Raw genomic sequence first — 20,851 nt, 5'->3', positions numbered from 1 at the left:
TCCAGCAAGTGTAGGCACCAGGACTGCTGGTTTTGGGATGCTGCTTTTTGGGTAGCAGCAGCATCCTTCCCCACAGGGCGTCCTGCACGAGACAGGCTTAGATCGACCCTAATCCCGTTCTTTGATCAAACTGGAAAATTGGCTTGGTGCTGCCCCCCACCCAGCCCTGCTCACCAGGGGGCTCGGGACGTTCAGCTGCTTGGCCCTGACTTTGTGCTGGGTTGGGCACCTGCCTGCGCATTCTGTCTGTCCCCTGCTGGCATAGCTTGAGCTTCACTGGCAATACATTGCCCTGTGCTGGGTGTTAGTGTTTGTTTTTTTTTTTTTTGGGGGGGGGAAACAGGTCTTAGCCTCTCCATATGGGCAGGGTTTCAGCACCCGCCTGTCTCAGAGCGTCCCTGCAGGACTCTGGGGGCCAAATCCAGAGGGTGGTGGTGTTACAGTGCCAGGAATTTCCTCAGCATTGCCCCCTGTGCCCTCTGCCTCACACCCAGAGCGGGTGTGCGGTCAGCAGAGTCCCCGCTGGGGCTGACTGGTCGGACTGGGAGCTGTGTGGGTGCCTGTCCCTGGTGGTTGCTCCTCCCTGCCTCAGACTCCTCAAAGGCTGTGCTGCCCCTCTTTGTGCTAGGCAAGAAGGAGAGCCCTTTGTTTCCTTACAAAAAGCCTTGTTATAGGGGAAATGGGTTTGTTTCCCTTTGGCAGCCCAGGGGAGGCTGGATTGGAGGGGGGGCAGGTGTTTGGGGGGGCACAGGGTTTGCACCTCCTGCCCTGGGCTGCTCCGTGCTCAGCCCTGTGGGTCCGGAGCTCTGCTCTCTGCACTGGGACAACGCAGGTTTCCAACACGTCCCTTGTGTCTGTCCCCCATCCCGAACAGCCCTCTGCCTCCAGAAGACTGCCCTGAGCCATGTCAGCCGTGCTGAGGCCAGCTGGGGACACCGTAACGCAAACTAAAAGCAGCCAACATGAGATCATAGCATCACAGCATCACAGAACTGCTCGGGTTGGGAGGCACCTCAAACATCACCTGGTTCCAACCCCGTGCCACGGCAGGGATGCCACCCACTGGATCAGGTTGCCCTCGTCCAACCTGATTCTGATCATCGTGATCATCTCACAGCAGATTTTGCTTTCACAAAACCTCTGTTAGTGGCCTCCCTCCCCCCCCACAACCATTTTTTTTTTCTCTTGCACAGATGTGATGCTCAGAGATTATGCTGTAGATTAAGGTTTTACTGAATCCTGAAATGAGTACGATTTCCCAGAAGCAGCAGCTCTAACGTGCAGCCACATCTCTGCTGGAAGCTTGCTCTGCTGGGTGGGGGTCGAAATGTTCCCCACCCTGTGTACAGGAAGGATGGAGCACGAATATTCGCCCAGGCTGGTTTGCTGAGAGGCAGCCTCCAGGTAGGAGCAGGTTTGTTCTGGGATAGGAATTGGGGCAGGTGGTGTTTCGTAATGGCTTTGCAGGGATAAATCTCCAAAAATCCATCGTTTCCGCACTGTGACGTGCTGGGAGTGAAGCCCAGTGGTGTGGTCAGACTGCAGGGTGTCCCCAGGCCTGGGGGACAGCACCCACCTGGGTGGGTGGGTGAACACTGCCTGGCTTGGGGACATCCCTGGAGCCTTGCTGCCACGGTCCTTGAGATCTCTGTGCCCCACAGTGGGATTAGCAGCACCAGCACGGCTGTGAAGCGCTCAGATATCACTGGGCACATGGCTGGTGCTGGCAGAGCACAGCGGGCTCCTTGGTGGCCTCATGGCAGGGGGAAGTGCGGTCACCCACACCACCACGGCGGTGCTGCTGGTGTGCTGGGTGTCTCTGCAGCACGCTGAGAGCCTCAGACCAGCAGCAGCGTGGGCTCACCCTGCTGCTGGGCATCGCGGGGCTGGCACGGTCCTGCCTTGGGGCCGTGTCACCTCTCAGGGCGAGGAGCCCGCCAGCTCGCGGGGCCGTGCGGACACGCTTGGCCGGGCTCTGCAAACAGCTCGCGCACACAAGGGTGACTTTTACACTGATTCCTGAGTGCAGTGATATTTAAGGACGGGTCGGCTGGAAGGAGGGAGGTTTCCTGCGGTTGGAAAGCTGGGGGCTGCGCACGTGCCTCCGGAGGGGCGGTGGGTGCTCGCGCCCTGAACAAAAGGCGCTTGTCTGGCAGCCGAGGAGGAGCAAGAGGAGTGAGAGGAGTGAGAGGAGTGAGAGGAGCGAGAGGAGCACCTCCTGCCCCTGTGTCCCCGCGTGGGGCAGCGAGGGAGAGGCGGCGGCGCTGATGTGGCACTGCGCTAGGTAAGGCAGCACCTCGTGTGTGTGTGTGTGTGTGTGTGTGGGATGAGCAGGCGCTTCCTCCTCCGCGCAGGGAGTCCCAGGCGTGACGTGGCAGCCTCCGAGGTGAGGCCGGCCCTGCCAACACCCTGCCAGCCCCCGCAGCACCTTCCTGGAGGCTCCTCTGCTGGTCCTGCCCTCCCTGCTGGAGGTGATGGTTCCCCCGGAGCAGGGACAGCCAGGTACCCCTGTGGGGCTTTCCTCCTTTCCCTCCTGCTGCTGCCTGCTCCCAGCTCTCTGCTGTGCTGTCTCCTGTGGGGTCTCACGTCTGGCTTGACCTGCAGAGGTTTTGGCAGGGTTGGGCCTCCCAGGGAGCTCCCCGGGGGGGTTGGGCTTGGATTAGCACCGTGGGGCTGGGGGGAAGAAGGGAGGGGTGGGGGCTCCCTCCCAGGGGCTCCTGGTCCCCATCACCAGTGGCAGTGGGCTCGGGACAAGGGGATGCAGGATGGGACAAGGGGATGCAGGATGGGACAAGGGGATGCAGGACACTGCCGCTGGCTGCTCGCTGTTGTCTGCCTGGTTGAACATGTCCAGGGCACCATCGCTGCAGCCCCAGATGTGACCATCAAAATTTACCCTGTCTGTTGAGCCCGAGGGAGGGAGCGCGCAGGGGACAGTCCTGTTCCCTGGCAGCCAGCTGGGGCTGGGCTTCTGCTTGCAGGAAGCACTCACTCAGAGCTGTGCTGTCACCCTGAGCACTTGGGCAGCAGCAGAGGATAGGTTTTGGTTGTGTTCAGCCTTGTTAAACCCCCTGGGCGCTGCTGCTTGCTGTCCCAGGGTGTGTGGGCAGGCTCCTGCCCTCCTGTGGGACACTGGGGCAGGATGAGCATTCATCGTGGCCGGTCCCAGCCCAGAGCTGCACCTTGCTCAGGAGGGTTTGCTGAATGCCCAGAGTCCTTATCTCACACTGAATCTTTTCCCTAGATACAGAGGAAAGTGCATCCAGAGCCTTCTTCCAAGTCTCCAAGGCTGGAGAGCTGCAGGTACAGTGACAGCGGGAGCCACCAAAACGAGGGCAGGAGACAAGGACATCAGACAGCCCCCGTTCAGTGACGACCCCTCTCCATCCCACGTTCCTGTCCCAGCTCAGCTTGCTCAGCCATGAACGCCTCCGCGCTCGGCAGCCAGCTGAGACACCCCGAGCCCCAGGACGTGGCCGCCTTCACTCCCGTCTCCGTCGTTAGGAGCATGACGAAGAAATCTGACGCCCTGCCCATGATCTCCATGATTGTGGCCATTTTTGTCCTCCTGGCCATCTTCATCATCGTCATGGTGCACTACGGCCCTCAGCTCCGCACCATCCAGATCACCCTTTACCACGAGCCCATGCCGCAGGACTTGGACGACGGGGTGCACCTCACGGACTGGAAGAAGCTGGGCTCCCAGAAGAAGCCTCCTGCCCAGCCTGGCCCGTGGGAGCTGGGCAGTGTGGCCACGGCCGGCCTGAGCTGCCAGTGCTCCTGCAGGCACCACCTCCCCTGCAGGAGCGTCGAGCCCAACGTCATCGAGATCACCTACCTGTGAAAATAGGGACTGGGATGATGGCTTAGCCCGGGACTTGCCACTTTCTGCACGCTGAGGGTTGTGGGAATCACCCCAGCATGGTGCCTGTCTCCAGGGGGCTGAGTGTCACTTGGCAATGACACCGTTATTTGGCTGCACCAAGCAAAAGCTGAGTCCCCAGCCCAGGCTCTGGGACTGGGTCAGCCTGTGAGGGACAGCTTTAGCATTTTTCTTGCCCTGGTTTCACCCACAGGCTGTCCCGCACTGCCTGGAGTGCCCAGGAGAACCATCTCGGTCCCTGCTCTGGGGGCACTGAGTTTACCCTTGTCAGGAGCTGGCAGTTGCCTGCTGTGGAGTTGCTTTCTGGATTAAGGATGTTTCCCCATACACAGTGTCCCCATTATTCTGGTGGTGTGGCCCCACAGGGTGACAGCAGACTGCGGTGTCCTGCCTGGCTCTGGGAGCCTTCCTGCAGCTGGAGGTGTGAGGCATCTCTTTGGACAAGAAACTGGTCGCAGCATCTCCTCCCTCGGTGGAAAGTGGGCATCAAAGCCTGGCTTCAGTTTGTGGGCTCACAGGCAGTCCTGGGGAGGGAACAAACCTCTGGGATCACCCTCAAGGATTTGTTCCGCTGCTTAGTCCCCGAAATCAAACACAGCTCCACCTCTCCCCTTGCCACGCCAGCACAGCAAAGCCAGATCTGTGCCCACCCCAAGCTGCATCCTCGGCACAGATCCCTCTGGGTGCGGCTGGGCAAGGACTGGGGGCTTTCAGCCCTTCCCCCAGGTGCTGACCTGGCAGGTGCTCCGGCTTCCTCCAGCTCACTTAATTCCAGCTTGTTCTTGCTTGCTTTAAAGTAGCAGTTGGACTTGCTGGAAAATGGTGGTGTTTATAATAAATATAATTTATATTATATGTGGTTGTTTTCTGTTCTGATTTTATTCTATCTATTTTCCAGAGGGAAATGCATTAGCATTTCCAGCTTTCCCACACCTATGTGGATAAGGTGTGGATGTTGGTTGAGCTGGAAACCACTGGATTAGCAGTGGTTTCCATCCCCTTCCCTCGTACGTCAACACACGCTTTAAAGAATGGCAACACAGTGCTTATCTTTCAATTTATACATCTCTAATTAACAACACCTGAAGAGCTAACGACCTTCCAGGGACATCTCTTTAAATGATTTCTGCTGGTGGTGGTAGTCCTGGTGCTCACCTGCATCAGGGGTGAGGAGCAGGTGATGAGATCAGGAAAAACCTTCCCAGTGGCCACAAGATTTACACTGAGGTTACACCATGGGCTCAGGTGGTGTCACCCATCCAAGTGCCCATCGCTGCGTCAGTGCCCAGCTTCTGTGGTTTTATCCCTGGGGAGCAGGGAATGGCTTTGGTAAAGTCTTTGATCGGAGAAATGGGAGCTTTTGTCACGGCTCCCACAGCAGGACAACTGCAGCACCCAAACACTGCGTCTGTGAAGATCGAGAATCACTTGAATATTAATGAGGAGGGAGATAAAATGGATAATTATCACTAAAACTCATCGATTTGCAGCCGCTCAGGACTTGTGAAGATCTGATTTATCTTACAGCGTGCTTTGGCCTAGATCTATCACTTGCGCAGCTGAGGAGCTGGGGAACCCCCACCTTTTCCAAATGCTTTGCTGGTGTTTAGGTATTTCAGGCTGTCAGACTGAAAGCAAACAGAACTGGCAGCGGAACAGGGGCTCTGATGGGGCTCAGTTTTCTCCTGTGCTCATCCTAGGCTCAGATTCCCCAGTCCAGCCCAGCAGCCCCTGCTCCTTGTATGGCCTTGTGCTGGGAAGATCCAGCATTGAAGTTCTGGCCTTCAGGGTATTTTTCTGGGAATTTCATTTACAGACAGGTATTTATGTGATAAATTTCAATATTTCAATACTTTTTGAAATACAGGGGGAACTAGAGAAGAGTTAAAAATTACTGTAGGACTCAATAACAGAGCTCCTATAAGCAACAATCTTTTGCCAGTTTTCTTCTCCAGAAGGACACCAATGGTTATACTTTAACCCAGCCTCTCATTTCTTTCTCCTACACAATAAAAAGCCACTTTTACAGATTCTCCTCTTTTATCTTTGACCAGCTCAGCCGTTACCTGCCCGCAGACCTGCTTGGAGTGCAAGAATTCATAAAACACATCGGGGTTCTCAGGCGGTGGAAGCGGTGCATGCAAATCATCCCAACACCATTACCCTCTGTTCAAGCACCGAGCTGGCTCCAATTTGTTCTGCTTCTAACTTTCTTCCCCTCCTTAACAATCTTTCCAGGAGCACGGAGCAGCAGCAATTCTCCTTCCCTCTGCGCAGGGGAGCTGCAGGAGCATCCTGGCTGAGCCTGTGCACTTAGCCACCGGCTGCGCTTCGCAGAGCCGGGGTCTCATTAGCGATTGCCCGCTCCTCCTGCAATTTCCCTGCTAATTAGGGCGTCCACCCGCTGCAGGGGGAGCCCTGCGGGCCCCTCCGAGGCTCTGTGCCCGCTGGCAGCGCAGCGCGGAGCAGCAGTGGGCTCTGGCGGCGGCTGCGCGCCCTGCAGGCAGCGCACGGTGTCCTTGTCCCTCCCCACCCCGGCCCCTTCTGTGTCCCCTGTCCCCAGCCCCTGGGTTGGGATGGGCTCAATTTGGGCCCCCCTGGGACGAGGCTGCAGGGAGAGGTGGTGAAGGCTGCTCCAGGAGGGATGTGAGGAGTTGGGATCCCGGGTGAGCCAGCCCGAAGCGGACCCCATGGGAACAGGAGGCTCGGGCAGGTGGCGTGTGGCCATCCCTTGCCAGTCTCCTTCTGCTTTTAGGGGGAAGGTGGGCACGTGGAAAGGCAGAGCCCCCCGAGGGCTGCCCAGCTCCCATGGGGTGTGAGGGGGAATCGCCTCCTTCTCCCAGGAAAGGTCCCTGGGAGCAGCCATGCGTTTCTTTGCCCCGTCCTTGCAGCCGTGCTGCATGCACAATGCCCCGGGTTTGGAGCCATCGTCCCACCTTGGGGCGTGCTCCATCTCTGTGGCCTCCCTGTCCTCAGGCATTTTCCCCCACAGCAGAGCAGAGAGAACAAATCCTGCTCCCCTACATGGTCCCCAGGATAAGGTGAAGCCCCGAGCATCCTAACGAGGCCGAATCTGGGGACCTCTTTAGCTGTGTTCGTTATGAGCTCTCCTTTGATTGATGTTATTTCTAAACTCCTCTCTTCTGATGTCATTTTTCACTCTGATGGGAAATTTTCTTTTCCATTTTAATTTCCTCTTCCTTATGAGAAAAACGAATCATGTGTCTGACCCCGGGCTTTTACCTGCCTCCCTCCCACCACGCCGGAGCGGGGCAGACCCCTCCTGCGGGCTGTGCGTGACCGCAGGTGCCTACAGCCAGGGAGCTGGGGAAAACCAGCTCCTGAGCTCTTTCCTGGTGATCTGGTGAAACTGGACCTGCTGGCTGGTTTCTGCACGTCAGAAACGTGCTGGGCTGGTGGCTGCCCGGAGGAGGCTTTATCCCGGGGCGAGATACCTGGGCAGGAATTAACGAGATGACATCCAGCACCTCGTGACAGCCTCCGTGCACCACGTACAGCGTGTGGCCCGCAGCCACCACCACCCCAGCCCCAAACAGCAAATATTTGGAAGCTGCCGTGGAGTCTGAATGAACGTGGTCAGGCTGGGCTCTGCCACGTGCTGTGGGTGAAGTTCTGGGGGGTCGGGGTCCCCCCGGGGTCCCCGTGGCTGTTTGCTGAGCCTGGAGAGCTCAGAGGGGGAAGCTGCGGAGGAGCTGGGTTTTTGCACCAGTAAATGGCATTAGTGCCTGCTTTGGGCACCTCCAGCATTGTGCAGTAACTGAGCGCAGCCGGTGCTGTTTGTGGGCTCTGAATGGAAGGCTGCAGGGCAGCCAGGCTCCCAGGGGAGAAGGCTGGAGCCTGGAGACACAAAGCAGGCTGCGGAGGTCTCGGAGCACCTGCAAGCTGGGAACCTGCCTGCGTGTGGACAGGAAAGAAAAGTGGGAGGAAAACTTCCATTGTTAGCACCAATTCTTATTTCACTGGCGGTGCTCCCGGCACGTCTCGGCTCATCCCCCCGTTTTCTTCCCTGTTTTTGTTTGCGTTCCTTTGCTTGCCTTCCTCCAAGGCACGGCCAGAGCGGTTTGCAGCCCAGCAATGCTTTGGCAGCGTCCTGCAGCCCCACCTCTGCTGATGTCCCCACGGGCCAGGGTCACGGCAGGGGCTTGTTCCTGAGGCCATGGAGGTCCTGAAGCCCCCAGCAGGAAGCTGCCCCCTCCCTGCCGCCCACCCAAAGCCACGTGGGGGCCGCGGGACGTCCGCTCCTCCCGTGCCCGAGAGCATCCCTGTGGCAGAGCCCGTGGCTTTGCCTCCTTTAGCCGAGGAGGAAGCCACCGCACAAAGAAGGGAAATGACCCGGCGAAGGTCACCTGCAGCTGGGGCCGAGCCCAGGACCAGCATCGTGAGGTCCCGGTGCCACGGCTGAGCTGTGCCAGAGCGGGATGGGTGTGGGTTTTGTGTGTGAGTGGCACTGAGTGTCACCGAGTGCCCAGGGGAAAACGGAGCAGGGTTGAACTCAGAAGCCACAGGCTGAAAAACGCAGCGTGGGCACATTGCCCTTGGAACCAACAGCAAAAGGCAGTGTGAGGACTGGGGGTGGCAGGCTGGGTTTGGAAAAAAATAAAATAAATCAGGGAAAGCCAGAAACCTGATGGCGTGGGGAAGAAGCTTTTAGGGTGATGCAAGAGCAGAAGACGGTCATCACCTCTGGTCCTTGCAAGGAGCTTCCTGAAGCTCGTGGGTGGGTTTGGCTGGCTGTAACGCACCGCGTGTTTTGCGGGTGACCGCAGCGGTGGTCCCTGCAGGCTGGGAGCAAAGCACATCCCCACACCTCGCTGTGCTGCCCCCCGAGCCCCCACCCCACCAGCATTGTGCTGACCCGGGCCTCCCTTTTCCTGTAGGTGGGGTTTCCATAGGAAGCACGGCTGGTCCACCTCCCGCCGCCGGACAGCGCTCTCGGGCGGCGGTGGTGGCAGTCCCTCTGCTCCCCGTCACGGCGTCCCAGCCCACGATGCTCCGCCGCCCATCCCGGGGTGATGGCAGGGCAGGGGGCAGCCTCCGGACCTCCGCGCTCTTCTTGCTCCTTCCCAGCTGGTGAGTGGCGTTCGGCAACGGGAGAAGATGTGGCGGCTTCGTGCGTGCCCTGAGGTCCGTTTGGGGATGTGGAGGCAGCCGGGGAAGCCCACGGCTGCCGGCAGGAGCGGCGGGGCCGTGGGCATCGTCAGCGGGCTGCTGCTGCTGGGTCGCTCCGCTCTGCAGCTCCCGGCCTTCTGGTGGTACCTCTTCCTCTCCGCCGATGCTCAGGAGGTGGCCACGTTCACGGTGCAATACCGGCTGTACGAAGAGGTGCCGGAGGGCACGGTGATAGGGACATTGGCCGAGCACTTCAAGTGGGGTGAGAGCGGTGAAATGGAAGAAAGCTTCCGTCTGCTGCAGAGCCCCGGGGGGTTCCCGCTGCGTGTGGGGAGCGCGGATGGTGAGCTGAGCACGGCCGGGCGGGTGGACAGGGAGCAGCTGTGCCGGCACGGCGATCCCTGCTGGGTCTCCTTCGATGTGCTGGCCGCCCGGCAGCTGGCTCTGATCCACGTGGAGGTCCAAGTGCTGGATATCAACGACAACGCGCCCCGCTTCCCCACGCCCGAGCTGGAGCTGGAGATGTCGGAGAGCGCATCGCTGCGGACGCGCATCCCGCTGGACCGAGCCCTGGATGCTGATGCTGGCCCCAACGCGCGCTGCTCCTACACGCTGTCCCCCAGCGAGCACTTTGCACTGGATGTCGTCTCCAGCTCTGATGGCACAAAGCACGCTGAGCTCGTTGTGGTTAAAGAGGTGGACCGGGAGCTGCACTCCTCCTTCGACCTCGTGCTGACAGCTGCTGACCATGGGGAGCCACCACAGTCAGGTACCGCTTTAATTAAAGTCATCGTCCTCGACTCCAACGATAACAGCCCCGTGTTTGCAGAGAACTCTTTGGCGGTTGAGGTTAGAGAGGATGCTCCGCCCGGGACCCTCCTGGTGACGGTCACGGCCACCGACCCCGACCAGGGTCCCAACGGGGAGATCGAGTACAGCCTCAGCAAGCACGCGCCCCCGGAGGTGCTGAGCGCTTTTGGCATCGATGCCCGCACGGGCAGCGTGGTCCTGAAGCGCCCGCTGGACTACGAGGAGACCCACGCCTACGAGCTGGACGTGCAGGCCAGGGACCTGGGCGCCAACCCCATCCCGGCACACTGCAAGATCCTGGTCCAAGTGCTGGACGTCAACGACAACGCGCCTGACGTCCACATCACCTGGGCGGCGCAGGCGCCCGTGCTGTCGGAAGCTGTCCCCAAAGACAGCTTCGTGGCCCTGGTGACGGCCAGCGACCCCGACTCGGGGAACAACGGGCGGGTGCACTGCTCCCTGAGCCCCGGGGACGAGCACTTCAGGCTGAAGAGGACCAACAGCCACAGCTACCTGCTGATGACCAGCGCGGCGCTGGACAGGGAGCTGCGCGCCGAGTACAACCTGACGCTGGTGGCGCGGGACCAGGGCGAGCGCTCCTTGGCCGTGCTGAAGCACCTCACCATCTGCATCAGCGACGTCAACGACAACGCCCCCTCCTTCGAGAGGGCCGCCTACGAGAGCACCGTGGAGGAGAACGGCGAAGCGCCGACCTCCTTGCTCACCATCCACGCCACCGACCCCGACCTGGGTTTCAACGGGAAGATCACCTACAGCATCCAGGACGCCTCGGTTTCAGGTCTGGTCTCCATCGACCCCACCACCGGGGAGGTTTTTGCCCTCCAAGCTTTTGATTACGAGCAGATGAGCAGCCTGGAGTTCCTGGTGACCGCGGAGGATGGCGGCCACCCCAGGCTGGCCTCCAACGTCTCTGTCCGGCTGGCTGTGCTTGACCAGAACGACAACGCGCCCGTTGTCACCGAGCCGGCGCTGGTGGGCGGCGTGGCCACGCTGTCCTTCCTGATCGGCACCGAGACGGGGTGCGTCTGGGTGACCCCCGGGAATGGGAGCACCCTGGGGACAGAGGTGGCCAACACCACGCCGGTGTCGTGCTCCGACACTCCCCTCCTCTTCACCATGGTGGCCAGGGATGGAGACTCCGGTCCCAACGGGGCTCTGAGGTTTGACCTCGTGGGTGGGGATGGTGCCGGGCTCTTCATGCTGGATCCGCTCTCGGGGCAGCTCTTCCTCAACGCCACCAACGCCACCAGCCTCGCTGGCACCCAGTGGGACCTGGCCATCAGGGTGAGCGACGGCGGGGACGAGCCCCTGCACACCCAGGCGCGGGTGCGGCTGCTCTTCCGACGCCACGGGGCTTTCTCCAAAATCTCCGCCTGGGAGCCGGGGCGGCTGAGCCCGCCCGTGGTGGCTGTCATCTGCTTGGCCGCTCTCTTGGGCGGCTGCCTCCTCCTTTTGGCTTTAACCCTGTCCCTGCGCAGCAAGGACAAGAAGGACGGCATGGCCTACAACTGCAGGGAGGCGGAGGACGCCCGCAGGCAGCAGCAGCTGAAGAAGCCGCCCCGGCAGATCCAGAAGGCCGACATCCACCTGGTCCCGGCGCTGCGGGGCCGGCCCCGGGGCGCTGAGCCCCTCCAGCCCTGCCCAGAGGGCTCCCCGCAGCCTCCCCTCCACCTCACCCCCACTCTCTACAGGACCCTGAGAAACCAGAGGACCTCGAAGGACTCGGATGAGGAGCAAGGGATGTTCAACCTCGCCGTCATGCAGCGCCGGCCCTGCCAGCCCCACAGACCCAAAAATGCACCCGTGAGCCCCCCGGACGTCCCGCCGCGTGGTGAAGGCTCGGAGAAGCCACTGCTGGGAGAGTCCCCGCTGTCCTCACCCCAGCCAGCGGGCACCACACCGCAGGGACCGGGGCAGCCCCCTCCCCACCAGCACATCCTCAGGAGCCTGGTCCGGCTCTCGCTGGTGGCCCTGGCGGAGCAGAGCCCCAACGGGGAGTTCGCCATGGAGTCGGCCCCGGTGCAGGTAGGAGATGCTCCACGTCTTGCTGGAGGTGTGGAGATCCCCAGAATCTTGCCTAACCCTGGGGGTGGGCTGGGAAAGTGCAGGGGATGGTGGGGGGTCTCCAGGTGCCCACCAGGACGTGCAGGGAGCTGGGGTGGAGGGCACCGGGCATGGGGAGGAGGGGACAGCCCCATGGGCCAGGGGCAGGGGCACAAGGGAAGCTCGGGGCTAGGTGAGCTGCTCGGTGCCTTGTTTTCCCCCGCGTGGGGATGCCGAACCATCTGCAGGAGGAGGAAACGCTATAAAAAGGTGGCGCGGTTCGGAGGGGACATCCTGGCAGGAAGCAGCTTGAGCGGTGTTCGCGGGGCTCAACAGGCTTTTCCTGCCTTACAGCAAATCTCTCAGCTGCTGTCTCTGCTGCACCAGGGCCAGTTCCAGCCCAAAACAAACCACAGGGGAAACAAGTACACGGCCAAGAATGGCAGCAGGTAAGGTCTGTTCTCAGGGGCACCAGCTTGCCCCGCTTTCATTGACCCGAGATGGACAAGGAGCAGGGCAGGGAGGCAGCTCCTGCCTCGGGAGGTGGCTGTGCTCCTCTGCTCCCACCCCCATGCTGATGTGGGTACCAGCTCCCTCCTGGGGATGCTCTGGGGCACCTCTGGCAGCTCCTTCCACACCCACATGAGCTCCCCCTTGGCCACAAACCATCTGCCCCGTCTTTGCTGGGGAAACACTGGTGTGTAGAAGCACAATGGAAAGGTGCAATGGTGTTGCTGTCTGTGGGTGAAAGCTCCTGAGAATGCCAGAATTTTTCACTGCCTCACCACATCCCCCTGTCCTCTCCTGCCCAGGCCAGGGGCAGACTCAGCTTTCTCCACCTTTCTTTTCTCACCTCCATCTGGAGGGTGTGGGAGGGAGACCTGCCCTGGGCTGCGATGCTCCCTGCCCCGTCCTGCACATGGGCAGCTGCTCCGAATTCATGGGGAAGGGCCAGCAGCTCCCCGTTAGCTCGGGATCCCCCTGCAGAAGGATAGAAACCCTCCTGGGCAAGAAATGTCAAAAAAAAGCCCCATGTGTAGCCCAGCACCCAGCTGGAGCCCAATTTTCAGGGGCTCCGTGGCACCCCTGATCTCTATGCTTTTGCTCACATGCCTAAAAAGAAACACACCTCAGACTAAAATGATTGCAAAAGTGGCATTTCAGGAAGCTGCCAGCTTTGACTGACCCAGCTGGGGGGCCATCTGCAGCTGGACGGGGTGTGTGGAGCTGTTGGGTGATGGGCAGCAGGAGAACAGTGCCCACACCCCACCTCGGGGTCACTTCATGGGGTATTGAGACCACAACCTCCAAAACAGCAGGCAAGGCAGGAGCAAAAGCCTGACTTGAGCGTTTTGGGACCCTTGCAGGGCTGCGGGGCTGGATGCTGACTGCCTGAGCACGAAGGACAGCGGGCACGGTGAGAGCGAGGCCGAGGACCGCGATTCGGAGAGCGGCTTCGACCTCTCGGTGCCGCAGCTGGTGGGAGAGGAGCTGGAGACCCTCCTGGAGCCGCAGGCAGGTGAGGTGGCCTCATCGTGTTCAGTGCGAGCTGGGGGCACGCTGGGGCTGCCGGGATGTCCCCAGGGAACACGTCAACCCCACAAAGATGGCAGCGGTTGGCATGTGGCATTTTTTGCTGTGCGCAATCTCTGCATCCATGCTGACCCGAGAGCCTCTGCTTTATGGTCCTCTGGTCCATGCAGAGTGAGAAAGGAGAAGAGCTGTGCTTCCCGAGCCCTTTGGGACCACCTAGACCCCCTGAGCCCCATCAGGCATCTCTCTCCTACCAGCCTGAACAGCTCTGGTCTCATCTGTTACCATCCTGGTTATTTTCTACATTCTCACTGTTTTGTTTTGTTATTTGTTGAGATGCGGTGAGCAGAATTGGGCGCAGTGGTTAGGATTCAGCTGCACTGGTGGTTTAAGGTGTCTTCTGGTTTGGTCTTCATTCCCTTCCTGCCCAAGCTCCTGCTGAACTGCTCACCCCAAATCCCTCCTCTCCATGGGGGGAGTCAGCAGTACACGAGGAGCCATTCTCCGTGCCAGCTATCCAACAGTGGGGGGCACAGAAACCCCACCAGCCTTTTTTTTGCTTATGTCACTGGGTGTAGGGGCATTCAGCAACTCCTCTTTGCCCTCTTTGGTGGGATTGGCACCACCAGCAGCCACTGCTCCGCATCGGTTATGACTGGTGAGAAGCACGGGTCTCAGACTTTCTGTTGGGACTCCACTAATGACCTCTCTTTATGGGGAAGATTTATTCCTGCTCTTGCTTCCTAGCTTTTAACTCGCATTAGTCCCTCTCACAGCCTGGCTGGTAATTCAGGTTAACGCAGAGCACAGCTCAGGTCCTCTGCGAGCCTGCCTGGTGCTCTTCTGCAAGCTCAGGTGTCCCCTGTCAGCCAGGACTCCTCACCGACCTCCTTCAAATACAGCAAGAAATTTGGAGGAAATTTGGAAAACACAGTCTTGCAAATGCCATGCCAGTTCTTGCCTGTGTAACAGGAATTCAGCTACCGGCTTGTATAGAGTAATTTCCGTGAACCTGCCCAGACTAGGCCCACCTTTATGAGCCCAGAACCTCATGTCACCATTTCTACCTTCTGTTCCTCCGATACTGCCTTCATTTGAAGCGGTAGTTAACGAACATCAGCTAATAAGCCAGGCAATTTCATATCTGAGTTCCTCTAGCACTCTGAGGTGGATACCATCTGGGCCTGACATCGTCTGCATGTTCCTTTTATTGATTTGTTCTAAATCTCTTCCACTGGCATTTCCATTTGAAAGAGTTTGTCTGACTCACGTCCTGCAGCAGAGATTTCTTTGTGGAGCCTCCGTGCTCCTCCGCAGCAAGCGTGGGCATGAAGAATTCATCGAGGTTTGCTGCTGTGGCCTCACCTTCCCTGGTCCTTTCACAGCTTTTGGTCCTTTCATTCGAGCTCTCCAAGTGCACTGATTAGCAAAAAGGTTATTAGCTGCCTTTGGTGCTCTTCAGGACTGTTTATGGCCTGACATGTTATGGTTTTATGCTCAGCTTATAGCACTGGTTTATGTACTCTCCACGCCACCTGCGAGCAGGCTTTTAGCACCCAGTGAAGTAAACCAGGGAGCGTCTGCAGTAAATTCTGCTCTACCTCCAGCCACGGGCACCTCTGTGCTGCTGTGCAGAGGGAGCTGCTTGCTGCCTTCCTGCCCTTTTGTTCCAGCGAGGAGCAGAAGAATCGGGGCTGGGTGAGACGAGAGCCGTCAGCCTCCTCGGCTCTGAAGGGCAGCAGCGCAGGGCAGGCAGGCACAGGGGGCCCAGCTCCACCCCATGGCTCTGCTGCGCCCCAGCGAGGGGCTCAGATCTGTCCCCACCCAGCCCTAAAAGCAGGTAGCACCCTGCGCCCCAACAATCTGAGCTATGGCCATGCAGAGCCGTACAGGGACATCTCCCATTCTTCTTGGATTTGATAAAGTATTGCCAAATTACTCCAATTCTGCAGTAAACAGGACTGGTGCAGGCTGAGGCTATGCCAGCATAGCTTCCTGCCCACACGGCAGTGCTGGACGTGATAAAAGAGGCCGAGCTGCTTCTGTGTTGAAAACTAATCTTAACCGTGAGCCCAGACCTTCCCAAAAAGGCAACGGAGCGCAGACGACGGAGCTGCTGGACTCCTTCCTTCTTCCCCACCACTGTAAACAGAGAAATGGACTTGCATCCTGAAGGAGGGAGGAAGGAAGCATTGCTTGTGCTCAAAGTATCGTAGCAGCTGGCTGAGGCTGGCTGGGCCTTTGTGTTACTCACAGCGGGGGGAGAGCTGTGCGAGCGGTCGGGCCCCGCCGGCTCTTTGGGTGTTTGCACCGCGAGCACCGAGCTGCCGTCAGCACCTCTCCCCTAGCAGCGAAACAGAGCACTCCGTGGCTGGAAAAAGATACATCTTTATTGATTATAAAACAACACACCATTAAAATAAGGCAAGGAGGAGTTATCGGTCAAATTAAACATACCTAATTACAAGATTTCATGGCCACAGGGGCTGGGGCCATCAGCCAACAGTCTCAGCTCTCCCTGCTGTGAGCACGCTGCTGTGTGCCCCACTCCTGAGCCGCTGCTCAGTGGCTTTGGTGGCTTCTCACAGACTGCAGAGGACAGAACTGTGCTGTTTTAAAGCAAACACACGGGGCTGCAGCGTGCTTGGGAGATCTCTTAAGGAACAGTCGCTGCGACTGAGAGGAAATACTGAGATCGCAGAAAGAAGGCTTGAAAGTTTACCAAGATGTAAGAATTTTGGGGCTTCCACTGAAACAAAATTTAAGCATTGTATCTACCTTTCTCTCTGTACCAGGTTTTCACTCCCAGCCCCCTCTTGCCCCAAGCACCCTGAGGCACAATTCTGTTTCATAGAAAAAGGATAACTACGTGGAGGAAAGAGACTTGTCTTGCTGGCTGACCAGCCACAGACGAGGACCACACGTCCCCGGCTCTGGCTGGTTATCGATTACCTTCCAGAAACAGCAGAAGTGCAGGAGAACGGGGGCCCTGCTTTCTGAGGTCACCTTATAGTCATTGTGCAGCTCTCACTGACATAACGACACCAAGCCTTGTCCTCTGACTGGGACTGTCGGGGTATCCAGTGCTGTGTTAGCAGACACCAGTTGTTTCCCTGCTCTCTGAGTGTTTCACAAACCTGCCCGTCGCTTCGCCCCTTCCACGGGTTCGTTAGCTTTGGGGATGAATCAGTGCGGGGCTGGACAGCAGCTCCCACGTACCACGTCAGAGCCTGTTTATCAACTGCAAAGCTCTACCTTGAAAACAAGAATCCCCACTTCCTTTCCTGTCGTCTGATGGGGAAGCTATTCCAGGCTCACTCTGCTACGGGGTCCTTCCTTTAATTTGCAGTATATGTTTATTCACGGACACTTTTAATCATTTCTTCTTTTGCCAATGCTATTTTAAGCATAGCGATTTCCTTTGTTGGTGCTTATCTCATCAAAATAATAGCAGGTTGCAGTCAAATCCCCAGTGAGCGTTTGCTTCCTCAGGCTAAGCAACCCTACCTCTTGGGGTGTCCATCTTGTAAGCTCAGACTTGCTCTTGGTTTCATCTCAACAGTTTTTCTCCGCACTTCTGTCATTTCAGATCCTCTTTCCCAGGGATGGATAATCAGATTTGTAGGTAATTCTCCTAATCAGGTCTTGCCAGACCTAATAACAATACCGCAGATATGTCCTTATGCCAACAGGGAATATCTTGACCAACACATTGTATCATTTCATTTGCCCATTTCAGGGCAGAATCGCATTACTGGTACATTAATGAGCCTGCAGCCCACGCCCACACCAGGCTCCCACTGCTCCTCATCTGTTTCCAATTGATGAACAAATATGTTATAGCTCAATTTTTTGTTACTAGTCCTCAACCACCCAGCTGTGCGTTTGATAATTCAGAATTTCATTCGTGTTCTGTTATTAGTTTTCACACTAACCCACTTCTTTTCGGTCTCAATCTGACTGCTTAGCAGCAAATTCCCACTCTTGGGTGACCGGTAAGGGAAGTCCACTAGTGACCATTTTTCTGTTTGACACTTCCCCTTGAAAGCTTTCCGTTGCTGTTGTCTCCCCTTTAGCTAGTCCCAAACCTTCACTTTCTTTGGCTTTGCTAACAATTTAGTGAAGTGCCACTTGAAACCGCAACAAATGGGAACTCAGAGGGATCCTAATGGTTCTTATATTTAAAAGCAAAACAAACACAGTTGTTTTAAAACAATTCTAGTTTGCTTGGTTTTTAAGCTGCTGGTTTGAGTGATGCTGCTGGTAGCCTATCCCTAGATTTGCTTACAATCAGTCCTGTAACATCGGATCTCAGGAAGTCTCCTCATTTCTCGTTTTCTTCTCCTTTGATCTCCTCTGCCACACGTCTCACCAGCAGTTCTTGTTTTCACTCCCTCCAGAGCTGGCCCTCAAGAGGCTGACGGCTGCTGACCCGGCATGGGTGGCACGGCTCTCCCTGCCGCTCGCCGGCAGCTACAAGGACAACGTCTTCTCCCCTGACTCTCTGCATTCACCTCAGGACGAGGAAGCTGCGAGGCAGGAGAAACCACGGACCTTTGAGACCTTTGGCAAAGGGGCTGGGGCTGACTCAAACGCCGCTGGGACAAGACTGGCCAGCACTTTCCTTTCAGAAATGAGCACCCTCTTTGAAATGATTCTGTCCCAGAAGGTCCAAGTCCACAACGAAACAGGCTCAGGGCTTCTGCGGCAGCTGTCAGCACGAGGGAAGAGCCTTGGACTGGATGACAGCGCTCCCGTTCTGTAGGCAGCTTGGTGGCTGTGACAAGGAGACAAGAGTCAAACACAGCGTTCTGTATTTGGGTGCACACGCGTGTTTTAAGCAGCTCATAGTGCCATCCATGCCTAGACTGATCATGACAGGCACATTTCTTCCTTTGCCTCACCCCGTCAAATTTCTCCACGACTGACTTCACCTTGTGTAGCTCCCTTCTCCCTGCCTGTTCCTGCCTTCCTAGCCCTCCTCCCTTCCCACCCTCCCCTTTCACTTTACAATCACACTCACACAACAGCAGGAGGGCCCTCTCCTCCCAGGGCAGGCAGACTGAGAGAGGGGGCTTTGTCAGATTACACTGGAGAACAACGCAGATACATCCACGTGATTACAGACAGTGCACCACGGAGCACAAAGTATCACAGCCATGGACTTTGCAGCATGCTGCAGAATTGGGCTCCAGGATCTTAGTTCTTATTTAAATAAAATTGTTTTTTTTTTTCTTACACTACCATCTCTGCAACAAAGTCCAGTTTAGCTGACACAGTGCTGTGGCTGCAGGAAGCCTGAAATGGCAGCTCAGAAAGGGGAGTTCTGCCTGTTGCCTCCCACCAATGCTTTCAGCTTCTGTGGTTCTACCCCTGTGAATTTGGCATTGTAAAATGCCTCAAGAGCGCTACGTCTGCTTTGGCATCTCTCCTGTGGCTGCACTAGGTGACCACACTTCCCTTCTCCCTGCTCTCTCTTGAGGCCACTGGATTTTGGAGCACAGACCTTGCCCAGGAGCAGACAACAGATGGCTGGAGTCTGTCAAAGGTAAACTAGGAAAAGGGAAGCGTGAAAACAGTTTTGAAATATTCAGGCACAGGCTTCACCCATCTTACACGCAGATCAAAATGAAAACCTGTATGTGAGCAGTAAGACTGTTTTGGGTTAATAGGATGTGTAGAAACACTACGACATAGATGTTAGTACCAGAGGAAGACGTACACACAGGTGTTGTTAACTGTGGGGATTTGATCTCAGAACGGAAAGACAACAGGGGCATGAGCACTGGGAGTGGGTCTGCAGGCTTATGCAACCGTGCATGGGTGGCACACGGGTATGGGAGGAGGAGAAGTTTTAGGAGAATGAAAACCATGGGTAAGCACAGCTGGGTCATGCGCACACAGGACTCTTTTCTCTGTACCATAGCTTTTGCCTTCCAACTAAGACACAAAGCGCAGATCAAACCTGGGGCATGCTGGCAAAGCGGTTACACAGGTGAGCGCAGAGTCACGCTGTGGGAGTGAGGGTAAAGCCATCACCTCCACTGCTAACAGCGCACAGCACCGCTGCTTCCTACAAAAGGTGCTGAGAAGGGGCTGCCAGCCTCCCCTCCACCACAGCGCAGGGCCAGCAGTGCCTTACACACACTGCTTTCTTTCCCTCAGCATCTTTACGTTAAAAATACGGCACTGAGCTCTCCACAGGTACTGCAGTTCACACAACACAGGTTTCTCCAAAGCTAATTTGCTGACAGTGGGGCTGTTGCATCAGGCGCCTTTGAGTAGTACTTTTAGCTCTCATCTTCACTGCTAAGTTGAAAAAAGAACGGGCAGCACTACCCAGCAGATATGAGCTGGAGCATCACAAGAGCATCCTACCCATGCACCTGGAGGTTACCGTGCCCTGCTTTTACCATGCACACACACAAGCTACAGCAGCAGAGAATCATACACATAATTTAAAGAAAAGTAAATTAAGAAGTTTTTTTTTTTCTATTTTTTTTTCTTTTTCTTTGTTTTTTTCCTCTTGCTCTTGGGGCCGAATAGCAAGAGCAACATAGTAAGATTTCCCCAGGTGGACTTCTTAATACCCCAAATACCCACTGTTGTATTTGGATTTTCCCTGAAGTGCTTTACAGATGACCCCATCTCTGGCAATAAATTACACTGATGGGTTTACCCCAGCGTGCTTGCACAGCCACAATGCTAATAGAAATGTCTTGCTGTTTTGTTTCACAAACAAAACAGGCTCTTGCACCAAAACAATGACAGTGAGCCAAATTCTAACTGAGATGCAGCTGTGCAAGCTATGAGGGTGGCATATCTGTGACTGTGAGGAGATGCAGCCCTACAGGACTCCTCTGCATCTTGGGAATGCACACAGAGGACAAACACGGCACAGCCTTGCATATTCCTCTGGTGCATTACTTTGATGTGCCTCTCAAAGGACAAACTTTACACAAAAATACATTAAGGTAAGCAGATTTAAAAGGAGACAAATTCCTCTCTGGGTTTGATTTCCTGATTCTGCAAACTGCTTTCAACTCCCCCCATCCCCTACCCCCATCCTGTCCTGACCACTGCGTAAGCATGCTGTGGATTATCACAGAATAGGAAATCCACCCGAGGAATTTCCTGCTAATTGTATCCTGCTTGATAAAGGAAATGGTCTAAGAAAGTTTGGTCTGGGCAGAAAGACCAGACTAGAAGAACAATCTGAGCTATCAGATGCACTGAGCTCTCGCCGTGCCCCTCCCTTGCTGAATGGAGACCACAGCAAGTTCAGGATGGGGCTGTTGCCTTTGTTTTCCAGAGGCTGATCTACACAAAGCACCAGAGCCACACAGCTACAGGAAGCTGGACAGTTTGTACAGATGCCCTTGAACCAGTTTAAACTTGTGTGGACAAATGTCTTTTTCCGGATTCAGCTGC

At 56.6% G+C, this 20,851-nt stretch overlaps 3 protein-coding genes and 1 long non-coding RNA gene across 7 annotated transcripts in view; 2 read left to right on the top strand and 2 right to left on the bottom strand.

The window, feature by feature from the left end:
• The first annotated feature begins 2,077 nt into the window (after positions 1-2,077).
• On the top strand, positions 2,078-3,948 carry SMIM33 (small integral membrane protein 33). Of its 3 annotated transcripts, none has more exons than XM_068698080.1 (2): positions 2,078-2,284; positions 3,245-3,948. In XM_068698080.1, exon 2 carries the CDS (start codon positions 3,422-3,424, stop codon positions 3,842-3,844), a length of 423 nt encoding a protein of 140 aa, XP_068554181.1. In that variant the 5' UTR covers positions 2,078-2,284; positions 3,245-3,421; the 3' UTR covers positions 3,845-3,948. The 3 variants fall into 3 exon arrangements, with proteins under 3 accessions (XP_068554181.1, XP_068554182.1, XP_068554180.1); XM_068698081.1 differs by lacking the exon at positions 2,078-2,284 and adding an exon at positions 2,354-2,471; XM_068698079.1 differs by lacking the exon at positions 2,078-2,284 and adding an exon at positions 2,374-2,502.
• A 134-nt stretch (positions 3,949-4,082) lies between these two features.
• LOC137864201 (uncharacterized) lies at positions 4,083-4,854 on the bottom strand. The gene is made up of 2 exons (XR_011101366.1): positions 4,618-4,854; positions 4,083-4,407 (listed from the first exon to the last, which is right to left on the bottom strand). It is a non-coding gene; the product is annotated as an uncharacterized lncRNA (long non-coding RNA).
• Positions 4,855-8,629: 3,775 nt separating this feature from the next.
• On the top strand, positions 8,630-18,658 carry PCDH12 (protocadherin 12). Its single transcript, XM_068697677.1, has 4 exons — positions 8,630-11,869; positions 12,242-12,336; positions 13,255-13,406; positions 17,821-18,658. The coding sequence occupies exons 1-4, from the start codon at positions 9,002-9,004 to the stop codon at positions 18,183-18,185; spliced, it is 3,480 nt and encodes a 1,159-aa protein (XP_068553778.1). The 5' UTR covers positions 8,630-9,001; the 3' UTR covers positions 18,186-18,658.
• The window catches only part of DELE1 (DAP3 binding cell death enhancer 1), a 22,639-nt gene continuing 17,580 nt past the window's right edge, over positions 15,793-20,851 (bottom strand). For both annotated transcript variants that reach the window (XM_068697679.1, XM_068697678.1), the window contains one exon: positions 15,793-18,197. The gene's annotated coding sequence lies outside the window, so the exon portion shown is untranslated. The remainder of the gene's footprint in view (positions 18,198-20,851) is intronic.

This window comes from Anas acuta, chromosome 14, assembly GCF_963932015.1.
Source record: "Anas acuta chromosome 14, bAnaAcu1.1, whole genome shotgun sequence".
NCBI classification, from domain to species: domain Eukaryota; kingdom Metazoa; phylum Chordata; class Aves; order Anseriformes; family Anatidae; genus Anas; species Anas acuta.
The sequence above is the reverse complement of the archived record's forward strand: the minus strand, read 5'-3'. Positions and strand labels throughout refer to the sequence as shown.